Source organism: Camelina sativa, chromosome 14 (assembly GCF_030686135.1).
Source record: "Camelina sativa cultivar CO46 ecotype springtype chromosome 14, ASM3068613v1".
In the NCBI taxonomy this organism is placed as follows: Eukaryota; Viridiplantae; Streptophyta; class Magnoliopsida; order Brassicales; family Brassicaceae; genus Camelina; species Camelina sativa.
In genome coordinates this window covers 11,673,976-11,685,476 of record NC_141893.1, presented here as the reverse complement: position 1 = coordinate 11,685,476, position 11,501 = coordinate 11,673,976, and the positions used below count along the sequence as shown (strand labels likewise).

Sequence of the window (11,501 nt, the reverse complement as noted above, 5' to 3'; positions counted from 1 at the left end):
GTATATACATATTTGTTAAATAATATTTGCCATTTCCTCAAATAGATTATTCTATATAAAAGTCTTCTGTTGAAATAATATACTTATCTATCTTAATCAAAGGGTCATAGACTCATAGCTCACTAGTTATTATACTGAAAATTCAAGATTCAGAAATTCAAAGATAAATATATATATGAACGACATTAAAATGGTTAGCCTTTCAGTGATTTCATATTTTCGTGGATCTTTCATTTATCAATTAACAAAAAGCTGAAATGGACACAACCGCACAAGTATACATTTAAGTAAATATCTAGCTATATCACGTCTCCTTACATAATGCATGTAATCTGGTTAATGCCTTAATGGTTATCATCGACATCATTGACCTTCTTCTATCGAAAACTTTCAAACAGTTCCTACATATAGTAGGCTCTTTGCTTTTTTTTTTTTTTTTTTTTTTTTTTCTTTTTTAAATTTCCTCCTGATTTTTTCCTTATTTTTCGAAACATATATTTATCGTATTTAATTACGTTTATTTTATTAACAAAAAACGCAAACCAAACAATAATTTTGCGTTTGCCTAACTAAAGAATGTTGGCCTGTCTCAATCATCATGAAAAAACTTTATCACTTTTAGTGGGGAAAAAATGGAAGATAAATATACTCATGGGATTGAGTACGTGTAATTAACATACAAAAATTGCCACATAACATAGATTAGTTGAAATGGGTGGAGTTTTGGTGTAACTGGAAACGGTCGTTTAATTGAAGAATTGGGCCAGGGCCATGCAATGCAAGTGGGAAAGACAACTAGTGAGAGAGATATTATGTTTTGAAGGACGAAAAGGTCAGCAGCACTCAGCACCATCCTCATCATTTCTTCTATCTATCTGGACCCAAACTTTATCCTATTTTTAGTAATATTCCCATTCCATCTCAGCCGTTCATTTTGGATTCTTATCTTTCATCGCACAATTTTGGTATACAAATCACCATATATGGCATGCTCACAGATATATATCTGTCAAATAACAACATTATAGTATTTTTGTATTGGGGATAATCAGGTTGGCCTAACAAGTTAAACTTAAATCCAGTGGAGTCGTAATTTAATAACATGGCCTAACTTAGGCCACCTTACCAAAACTAATTAAGTAGTATTTAAATAAAATTAATGTGTGGCTCCCCACATTTTTAAAAAGTATAAATAAAAGAAGCGTGAAATTAAGCATGCGACTTATACAAGTATATACAGTACAATCAACTCACTGGAAACCTAATTTTTTTAAAAATCATAATTGCAAACCTAATTCATGTGATTACATTCATTCTCGAGCATCAGCTCCTTATGTTATGACATTGTATAATTCTTAATGTGATGTGTTTTGGCGGATTTCGGGGGAAAGTTTTTCAAAAATCAGTCGGCAAACTATTTGCAATTAGTGGCTATTATCATCTACAAGTTCAACTATCGAACTAATGAACCATTTAAATTTTGCATACACGCCTAATAAGTACTAAAGATGTTAGCCTCACCCTAATGAGAAATTTTACAAGAATATGTAGTTAACTTATATAGACTATCTCGATTTAGGTAATTTAAGTAACTACTATTTTTTTTGGTACAGTAAGTAATAAGAAGATAAAAGGACCAGACAGGACAAGAAGACCCTTTAAAAATGAAGACACTCCGTCAAGCTTTAAAGTATTTTATCTAGGCTGTCCTGAGATAGAATAGTAGTAGGTATTAAACTATTAATATTGATATTAATTTATAGAATAGTGGTGAGTAATTAACAAGTATATTTATGTAAAACAACACATGTGAGAATTTGAAAAAAGGAGCCTGCTTTTGTTGACCACTGAAAAAGGAACACTATCGAGAGAATCGTTAACCATTGGTGCGCTCCACGACGGCTACTGATCCGACCTGAATGCCACATTACTTAAACCCATTGGCTTTGCTCTCGTTGGTTTTTTATCCCGATCCGATCTTGTATTAATCATCGAGTGGAATCAATATGAAACCATATTGAAATACAACCAAAAAGAAAATGGTTTTTTTTTGCCAAGGTTAGATATCGTAAGTCAAATTGAAACATTGTATAATAACATGAACACATATATAATATATAGGTGCGATTGGAAAGAACAACGTTACGTAACATATATTTTCTTTATTCACATCTTCGCGTGGTTAAATAATCCAATATCACAGTAAATTGCCAACTTCTGTTTTACATCTACAGAAGTAACTATCAATAATATAATTTATCATTAGGGAAAATAGCCTTAGGTAGGTGAGAATGATAAACTCCTTTTTATGATAACAATACCTTTGAAACATGTTTGAATCAAATAACATGTTTTTTCTTTCTTTTTTAGTTTCGATAAAACTCTATAGAACTGCTGAAACCACACGATTTTTATCCAATGATCAAAATTATATATATTCATCGATTGGCTAATACGATCAAATATAAAATTTCTCGTCGACAAATAATAACGATTTAATTTACAATGTTTAAAACGAAAAAAAAATCATTTTAGTCAAACCATGCAAAAGTAGGAGTTTTGTTTACTTAATCATTTAACAATTTCATCAATAATAATGTAATTTCCACTTGTATGATGTACTACAAATCTAAAATTACATTAAACACACTAAACACATATAATATGATACCGCCGTTATAGGTTTGAACAAATATATTTTGTGGGAATTATGCGCTGCCATCTGCCGACACGGTACGCACAACCCAACATTTATAAAGTCAAATAAATTTATTTTAAACCAATTGGGGCTTGCTATTTTTACAAAAAAAGATTATTTAAGCAACTATGTAGTCTATCTCTTACGTCTGTTTAGCTCATAGATATTTTAGTTTCTTCTGATCTAGTTTATAAAGATAAGATTTGCTTTCTTTTTCCTGCTAGTTGCTCTCCTAGTTGCTCACTTTAAACCCTACAGATCGATGTATCTTTACACATTTACATGTAATGTGTATATACGAATCAATTTATATACAAAAGTGTATTCGTGGATACACACAACAAACACATATATATTCATATAATGTATATGATGTACATAGATAGAATAACTATAGAGTCTTATCACATATTAATTATGGCGAACAAGTAAAATTTTATTGACATGTACAGATTGACTTTTCTTGTGTCGATTTCGTAATCCTCTTCTGTATAAGTGCCAACGATCAGAACCATAATTAAAATTAGTAAACTTATGGAGTTGCTAAATGATGCATTAGTTTAGTGACTTAATCATGTGTGACAAATAGTTAAAACAAGCCGGTCCATATTAAGAGTTACGTAATACAATTATAAAAATGTAACCCGAAAGACCCGGAGACAATTTTAGCTTACGTACATCGAGGTCAACGAAGTCAATGGTTTTGGCAAATATATGAAGTCAATAGAGAATCGCCCAAATATATCTGTCCAGAGCTTCATTTGCATTTAAAATCCTTCGCATGGTTTAAATCTCAAATTTATGACACATCTGTTAGGAAAAAAATAAGAAGACAAAGTAGTACATATCAACATCATTGATTTATGTTCTTTACGTCCATTCAAAACTTGTTAACTCTTCTTTACGCTGTTTCCCTTACTCCAATGTAATTGCGTGGAGGAGATAAAACAGCGCAGAGCACCGCGGCTAATTAGTATATGTTCCATTTGAAAATCAACACTATAATACATTGTAGTTATGTGTCATTAATTTGAACGTATAAATAGAAGTTCAAATCACGTGAAAGATTACAAAGCGAAGACCATATCAAGTTGGTTGTAGACTTGTAGTAATTAAATACATATACTGTGTACGCATCCTCATATATATCCGGTCGTTGTGACTTATTATAGAGAAGACATTTCAATATATGCATATAAAACCTTTGAGTTATTCAAATAGCGTGGACGAATTGAATCCACAATGTATTTAAGCTTCTTTCTATAATTAAAGACTAGTCGTCGGAGCTCCAATGATAATATAATCCAGCATGAGAGAAAAGAGATTATTTTCATGGTAGTGTGAAGATATATTACGTGGCCTACCGTAAGAAAAAGTGTGTTCTTTCTTTATACTTTATTTATTTATTTATTTATTTTTTTGGTAAAATAATTTTTTTTGGGACCAATTCTCGAATTAAGCGTGTCATCCTTGCACAGGGCCATGCTAATCTTCTCTGTATTGTTCCAATCTTCTTTCTCTATTCTTTATAGAATTACATTTCCTTTTTGAATTTATATAGAAGAAAATAGTATTAGGAATAGCACGACTGTAAGCTTAATGAGAGAGTCCAAGTCAGCATTTATAACACGCGGGACCTGCATGCAGTTAGGCGATCTCCAGTGCCAAATAATTCAACATTTTTCCACCGTCAAATATTCCAATTTCAAGTTGGAAAATTAAAATGAAAAGATGAGAAAATTAATAGAAGAAGGAGCAGAAGTGTGAATGGTACTTAATTAACAGAGGGAAATCCGGAAATGTATGATTAGTTATACAAGTCAAAAAAGCCTTATAGAAGAAGAAGAAGAAGAAACAAATAACGTTTAAGTCAAGCCAGACAGATGGGTTTTGCGAAAGCCAAGACTACTATAAATAAACATGATGAAAAACAACAACTTATATGATAGTATAGTATTATCGTTAACTTTCATTCAAATAAACATATATAAACAACATCTCGAGTAGATGATATCGAATGGAGACAAGTACAAAAAGTCTCGGGGTCGTAAGAGTATAACAAAAGTCAGAACATTGTTTTTTTTTTGGGTTAATAAGTCAGAACATTGTTTAAACCATGGCCAATGGAGTAACCCATATGGGTTACTCAAAAATAAATTAATCATATAATTAATATTAAACTAATTTAAGCAATTTAATAAAAACTTAAACCAAAATCATTTTCCACTAGAGAAACCTACTCAATCATAAAACTGAAACTGCTTTGCAAGTTGAAAAAAATTATATGCTCATTCTCTCAATACTTGCAGTAACCATAAATAAAAAAACACAGACATTCAAATCCTAAACAATGGCATATAAAACATATGATGTGTAAGCCTTGAGGATTGAGACATACATATGGAGAATCAGTTGATGTAGGGAAAATCTCAGGCTCACTAGTCTTCCCTCCAGCTTCTTTCACAGCATTTCCTAAGAGCTCCAACCATGGATTTGAATCATCTTTAGCTGTAACTAAGTGCTTCTCTGGGATATCCTGATTGAACCGCCAAATCTGACATATACCAAGAACTTGTGAGCTTCAGACCAAAGCTACAGCGAGCAGCCTCTTTCACTCCGAGAGACGAGAGGAAAAAAAGAGTTTCAAATGAGTTCTCTCGCGTAGCTTGAACTTGAATGAACTTTACCTTGTGGAGAGAAAAGCTGGCAGAGCCTACTTCGATGGTTAAGTCACTCGTAACGTCTGAGACAGGCCTGGAAATCAGAAGTCAGCAACAACAATATATAAAAAGAAGAGATGCATAACTCAAGATTATAATACTAGACAAAGAAAGCAGAGAGGATGTTTTAGCAATCCGATATTATTGCCAAGACCTGCAAATATGTTCCCATTCCTACAAGAAGTCATGCTTCTATCGAAAATATCAATATCAGTGAAGTAGAAGGATACAATTGCAAAAGAAGAAGGTCTTTCGAATATCTTCTAAGCCATACCGAGCACAGGAATCAATCACACCTTTATAGCGTCAGCTCTAGGAAAGTTATCAGAATCCTTTATACCGAGCACATGAATCAATCACACCTTTATACCGAGCACAAGTATCAATCACAACCGCTAGAAACCTACACAGAAGAATTAGAGAGAGAGTCTCAGGAACTTACATGTTTGCAAGGTATACCAAAATTCTTGAGTCTAACCGTACGAGTCACAAGCAGTTTCGAAAGATCACCAATCTCAGTTTTAAGTTTTGCAATGTGAGTCTCAACTCCTCCGCCAATCCCACTCAAGAACTCAGGTATCCCAACCTTCACTACAAAATATGACAACAACAAGCAATAAAAAAAACACATTTTAACTCAATCGAAACACACCATTCACAATCCAACCATGAACCTCTACACAAATGAAACTTCCAAGATCCCTAAGGTAACGAACCATCCAATTCACATTTCACCGAAGCAAAAAAAAAAAAAAAATCCGCAAGACTAAAAAATATATTTACCGGAGTTGGAATAGAATCTAGGAAGGGTAAGAGTTGACGACGGTGGTGTTGTCGTTACAACGTGTTGTCGTTTCTGCATGTATCTTCTTCCCCACAAGCCTTCAAATCCCAACCAGATGAAATAATATAACATCCCACCATAGTTTCCAGCATAAGAAGCATGTGAATCCATCTCACCTGAAGAATGGAGGATCCGAAAACGAGAAATTGTTTATGGGGATTTTGAATTCATTACCCGTTAAACTGATTTGGACATGACCGATCCGAAATTGGTGATGGATAAACCAATAGAGGCGAAGAAACCTCCGCCGTTTTTTGGATCGTTAGAAGCCATCAATCACCGCTGCTGATTACAGAAACAACAGAGTATTAGATCGATCAGCGACGGAGAAGACGAAGAAGCCGGTTCACCGTTTCGTCGAGAGAGGAAAAAAGAAAATGAGAAGAAACAAATATGTCTTTTATATTTTATCGAAACCCAACCAGAAATTGATACGTACCGTGTCTTCACCGTTCTTTCCGATACTTCCCAGAGTAACGGTTCTACTAATTTGTGGGCCAGTTCTTTTAATTTTTCTATTTTTTTGGACTTAGAAATGGTCTGAGTACCCCAAAAAAATTCCACTCGACGTGCTGTTAGTAAACAAAACCAAAGACAAATTAAAATAAGTTTTAAAACAAAGGTTGTCAATAATTATCACCTCACGGGGTCCATTGACAAACTTTGCAGCTCATCTTTGTCAGGAGAGAATATCACTTAGTACATTATTTTACGTTAAACAAAAAACGTTAAGAGCGATGAAAATATATTGATTAAAAAGAACTGTAATGGGCTGATCTGTGACCCATTTACTAAATAGATATCAGTGATTTTAGTTGGAAACAGTAAGCATCGTAAACCACCAACCAAGAAGGAACATCCATCCTCAGGGTCTTTGCCATTTTCTAAGCTCTTCTAACCCAGGGAAAATCATCGGATGTTTTACTCTTGTTAATTTTTATTCTATTGTAGAGACAAGTTTGGTTAATCCATATATGGTGATATCCATTAACCTCAAAAAAAAAAGGAACATCAATGTGGTATGATACAAGCAAGTATGCAACACAGATACAGGGGAGGGCGTAAGTAAGAATGTTTATCAATTAATATTATCATATCTAAGAGAGACCAACAAAAATGATATTACAATGAAGGAAGAAGATTGAGTTCTTACTTTTTTTCTTTTTTCTTTTTGTGGAATAATTTCACACTCTGATCCATTGCCCTTCTTCAATGTTATTTGTGCGGGAAGTCTTCTTTAGGAGTAATGCTTCGTATACTAATTACACATAAAAATCTCTAATCCTCATCTCATCTCCTTGCTCTGTCCAAGTCAAATCTCTTCCTACCTCTCTTTCTCGGCTATTGCGAATTCAGGGGTAGTGTGGGCATCCCTTTCGCGTGTTGGCTCTCCATTTCCAGTAGCATTAACGACTTTTGCCTATGGTATCTGTTTCTCTTCGCTGCTAGCGCTGCAACAACACACATACAAAGACAGAGAGAGAGAGAGATCAAAATTCAAGAATGCCTTTCATCATCTTCAATATCGAGGAATTTTACTTACATGTCAAATCGTGAGGAGGAGCAAAGTCGTAATCATGCCTTCCTCTCCAGATGCAGCACAGGTAAATGACCAGGAGAACCAGAATGACAAACACCACACAAGATATGGCTATGGCTATTTTACCCCCTTTGGATAAGTGGCCATTCTCCCATAACAGTGGACATGACGGAAGAGATGGTACGCCGCATAATCCTTTGTTTCCAGAGAGACTGTAAATAGGAAGGAGATTGTTGTAGAGCGTGAGCTTATGGATCAAAGAACAAAGCCATTGATAATAAAAAGGAAGGTAAGTTGCCATTGATGAAACAAATATAGACTACATTATTACTATTACATGTGGACTTTTAAATTTAACTTACTCGATAATTCCACCATGAACACCAACTGAATAAACCTCCTCTGGTACCTTTCCTTGCAATTCGTTGCCATTCAAAAGCCTAACAACACATCATAGATAAATCAATCAGCGTTCATGTTAACGCCAATAAAGATGGTTGTCATCAAAAACTTGTTAGGCATACTCTACTTATTAATCATCTAATACAGAATGCTAATATAGTTGTGTTAACATGAGTCATTATTTCCTTGTCTTTCAAATAGATAGTGCTTGTTTTTCACATTGATTGGAGAAAAATATTGACACAGAACAGTGACGTTTTAAATAATGTTATGAAGCAGCTTCTTACACGAGCTTTAGGCTTGACAAGGACAGACTTTCAGGTATTGGTCCTGTGAGCTGATTGTTTGATAAGTCACTGCAATCCAAATAGGCAAACAATAAACACAAATGTACCGAGCCAGAATTGTTTCTTTGGTTTCTCTAAACCATCCTCACACTCTAATATCATTGTTTTATTTGTCATGTACGCATTTAAAAGAAGTTATCAATTTGAAGCAGTAACAAGCTGAAAAGATTTCCATTTATGCATTTATTATCAAATTTTGGCAACTGATGATGGACCGAGGTATGTTAACTTACAGACTCACAAGGGATTTATGCCCAAGACCCAAAGGTAGTTGACCAGTTAAGGTATTTGAACTCAAGTTCCTGCAAGAAAACAAATGAAATATTCATAAATGCCTTTTCCCAAAGAATATGAGACAATCGAGTTAATTTGTGTCTCTTTAGCAAAATCACAATCCAAATGCATTATAAAGAGCTACGAAATCTAAGATAGATAAACAAAGTCAATAGTTGAGATACTTACAAGCTATTTAAATTCGTCAGCAGACTTATTTGTTCACTGATGAAACCTTTCAAGCCTTGGCTTCCAAGGTCTCTGAAACAAATAAAGATGTATGAGACAACTCCCTATATTAAGCATTACATGATAACATATTAATTGTAAGAAAACCACAATGCAGACATAAGAAATAATGAGCACCAAATAAGGCAATATTATCTATGCAGTTACTATCTATGTTTGCTGGAAACTTATGATACATACAAAATTCCAGATAAACAAATTAATTTGTAACCCTTAATCAAGTTCTTTGCTTTCCTTTATCACACAGCGCGACAGTATTTAAGACAAGCCAGTTCTAGTTACTCTGCATCAATGAAACTCACATTTGGAATATCACAAGCGCAGATCCTTGTGAGTTTGCCCGGCATGAGACTCCTTCCCAAGCATCCCAGTTAGTAGGAGCACATGGATCACCATTCCAACCCATTCTATCAGGAACACGTAGCGAATCCTTCAATGCTTTCATAGCAGTCACTGCGAAACAAACCAGTTTCGCTCAAGGCTTATTATTCTCAGAATTCAAATCAAATCAAGAAAAAACATAAATGTTGTTATCCACCAAAAACAGTGTTCGAGTATCCCTTTTAATCTGACATACCTTGTACAGGCACTGTAGCCATATCAGCAGGAACAATAGCGTAATTCTCAAGCCCACTAATGATCGGTGCACCGGAAACAGACGACAATTTCACAGTCACAGTCGTACTACTCAGATTCTTCACAGTATAGTTCAAACTAAACGCAGCAAATCCACCAACCTCATGGAACACATCAACTCTGCTCACATTGTTATCATTCACAACAAGATCAAACACTCTTTGCCCAGCCTTCTTCACAGTAGAATCAATCTCAGAGAAATGAAACCAAAGCAAGTAATCAAGCTTCGCATCAACCTCAAGCTCGTAAACCAACGAACCACCACCACCAGAAGCCGTAACCGCCGTTTGATAAAGCTTCATCGGGAAATAGTTAGGCGCCTGGTTCACTCCTTTGATCTTCTCAACCGTAGACAACGACCTCGCCACCGATTTCGAATCGTCCGATCGGAAATCTTCATCGGATTGCCACGACCGTCCGAAACTATCGGTGTGGTTAGTGAACCCAGGTCCCCACTGATCCGAGCCGCACGAGAGCCTCCCGTAGTTAACCAACAGAACATTCTGACCAGTCCCGTCGGCGTCGTACGAAGAAGGATCAACTTGTAAAACTTCCAACGAACCTACAATAGGAGGATCAGTAGCGATGCTGTAAAAGCACAAATCGAGCTCACCGTCACCGATAAAGGCAAAGAGATCAGAGTAAGAGCCGTCGCGAAGGAAACCTTCAGGCCAAGGAGATCTCCAGGAGAAAACGAGCGTGCCTTCGACGGAGACATCAAAGGACGGGGAATGAGATTTACCGTCGTAGTTATCGTAAACGGTGAAAGTTCGGAGATAGTAACGACCAGGAGGGAGAGGAACGACGTAGCAATTCTTCTTGCCGAAGGAGAGAGGGAAGTACCTGACGGTTTTCTCGGCGATATGATGGAATCGAAGAGGCTCGGAGACGACGGCGGTGCTTCCTCCGGTGTAAAATTGGTCGGGAAGCCATGTGCGGTTGAATGCGTCTGTTGAACCTTCGGGACTTCCACAGTCAATGAAGAAAGAAGTATCTGCAACAGAAATAAGAAAACAGAGGATGAGTTCAGTTCATCATTAGTCAGATCTAGACGGAGAGATAGTGATAAGGAAGGTGACGTACTGAATGGAGAGGAGAGAGAAAGGGGAAGGAGGAGGAGGAAGGAGAAGGAGGAGAGAAAGAGGTAGAAGGAGGAGGAAGATGGAGATAAGGGCATTTTGGGAATTAGATGGAATTTTTAGGAATTGAGAGAGTGCAGCAGAGTAAAGGGAAGCATGTAATGTGATGGTGGGTGTGGTACTACGACTGTGATTTGAAAGAAGAAACCAAATTTGTCAAACAATTAAAAAAAAAAAAAAGGGAAAGAAAAGGATGAAGGAAGGGCGAGATTAGCGGGTGGACTGAGTTGAGTCATTTAAGGACATTTACACACTTCTGGCTGACTTTAATTTTCACCTTTTTCCCCTGTTTTAATGGCCGCTTTTTTACTATATTTTCTCTTTTAAAATATTCTGTTTTTGACTAATTGTTTTTAATAAACCTGATTAGCAATGCTGCAATGGAATAATACAGAAACAGAGGTAGTACTGTACATTACTCACGGGGAACGAGTAGATATATATAGATAGTGGTAAATTTGTAAAAGTGAGAGAGTGTCTCGCGGGAAGTGGCAATTAAAATAGTAAAAAAAAAGGAGTTACTTACTTTACTTAACAAGTACGTCAGTGGAAGAAGTAAATATTCTACTAGTCACCACTGTTGACGTGGCCACCACCATGCACTATCAGACAAAATATTCATTCACTACCTAAAATTCACCGGTAAATCTAAC

The 11,501-nt window shown here is 35.7% G+C and overlaps 2 protein-coding genes and 1 non-coding gene across 34 annotated transcripts; all 3 read right to left on the bottom strand.

Moving 5' to 3' along the window:
* Nucleotides 1-4,130: 4,130 nt before the first annotated feature.
* Nucleotides 4,131-4,233, bottom strand: LOC147928074 (U6 spliceosomal RNA). The gene has a single exon (XR_015581165.1). It is a non-coding gene; the product is annotated as a U6 spliceosomal RNA (small nuclear RNA).
* A 714-nt stretch (nt 4,234-4,947) lies between these two features.
* LOC104741251 (uncharacterized) lies at nt 4,948-6,978 on the bottom strand. Of its 31 annotated transcripts, none has more exons than XR_015580072.1 (7): nt 6,702-6,978; nt 6,437-6,547; nt 6,202-6,300; nt 5,897-6,009; nt 5,715-5,821; nt 5,386-5,452; nt 4,948-5,252 (listed from the first exon to the last, which is right to left on the bottom strand). XR_015580072.1 is itself a non-coding variant. In XM_087484524.1 (6 exons), exons 3-5 carry the CDS (start codon nt 6,278-6,280, stop codon nt 5,429-5,431), a joined length of 252 nt encoding a protein of 83 aa, XP_087340650.1. In that variant the 5' UTR covers nt 6,281-6,300; nt 6,437-6,547; nt 6,702-6,836; the 3' UTR covers nt 4,948-5,252; nt 5,386-5,428. The 31 variants fall into 31 exon arrangements, 3 of the variants coding, with proteins under 3 accessions (XP_087340650.1, XP_087340648.1, XP_087340649.1); XR_015580075.1 differs by having other exon boundaries at nt 5,929-6,009; XR_015580071.1 differs by having other exon boundaries at nt 5,693-5,821; nt 6,702-6,836.
* A 242-nt stretch (nt 6,979-7,220) lies between these two features.
* LOC104741252 (receptor-like protein 4) lies at nt 7,221-11,110 on the bottom strand. Of its 2 annotated transcripts, none has more exons than XR_015580053.1 (9): nt 10,793-11,060; nt 9,651-10,703; nt 9,376-9,526; nt 9,014-9,085; nt 8,793-8,853; nt 8,492-8,560; nt 8,165-8,242; nt 7,806-8,014; nt 7,221-7,713 (listed from the first exon to the last, which is right to left on the bottom strand). XR_015580053.1 is itself a non-coding variant. In XM_010462056.3 (9 exons), exons 1-9 carry the CDS (start codon nt 10,884-10,886, stop codon nt 7,604-7,606), a joined length of 1,905 nt encoding a protein of 634 aa, XP_010460358.2. In that variant the 5' UTR covers nt 10,887-11,110; the 3' UTR covers nt 7,221-7,603. The 2 variants fall into 2 exon arrangements, 1 of the variants encoding a protein (XP_010460358.2); XM_010462056.3 differs by having other exon boundaries at nt 8,785-8,853; nt 10,793-11,110.
* Between the last annotated feature and the right edge of the window lie 391 nt (nt 11,111-11,501).

Excerpts from the sequence above, each read along its gene's own strand:
- LOC104741251 (XM_087484522.1), bottom strand. The coding sequence starts at position 6,373 with ATGGATTCACATGCTTCTTATGCTGGAAACTATGGTGGGATGTTATAT. Across the intron at positions 6,010-6,201 it reads TAGATTCTATTCCAACTCCG|TGAAGGTTGGGATACCTGAG; the intron begins GTAAATATATTT and ends CATATTTTGTAG. Across the intron at positions 5,453-5,860 it reads TTGGTATACCTTGCAAACAT|GCCTGTCTCAGACGTTACGA; the intron begins GTAAGTTCCTGA and ends TCTGATTTCCAG.
- LOC104741252 (XM_010462056.3), bottom strand. The coding sequence starts at position 10,886 with ATGCCCTTATCTCCATCTTCCTCCTCCTTCTACCTCTTTCTCTCCTCC. Across the intron at positions 10,704-10,792 it reads TTCTCTCTCCTCTCCATTCA|ATACTTCTTTCTTCATTGAC; the intron begins GTACGTCACCTT and ends TTTCTGTTGCAG. Across the intron at positions 9,086-9,375 it reads GCGCTTGTGATATTCCAAAT|AGACCTTGGAAGCCAAGGCT; the intron begins GTGAGTTTCATT and ends TATTTGTTTCAG.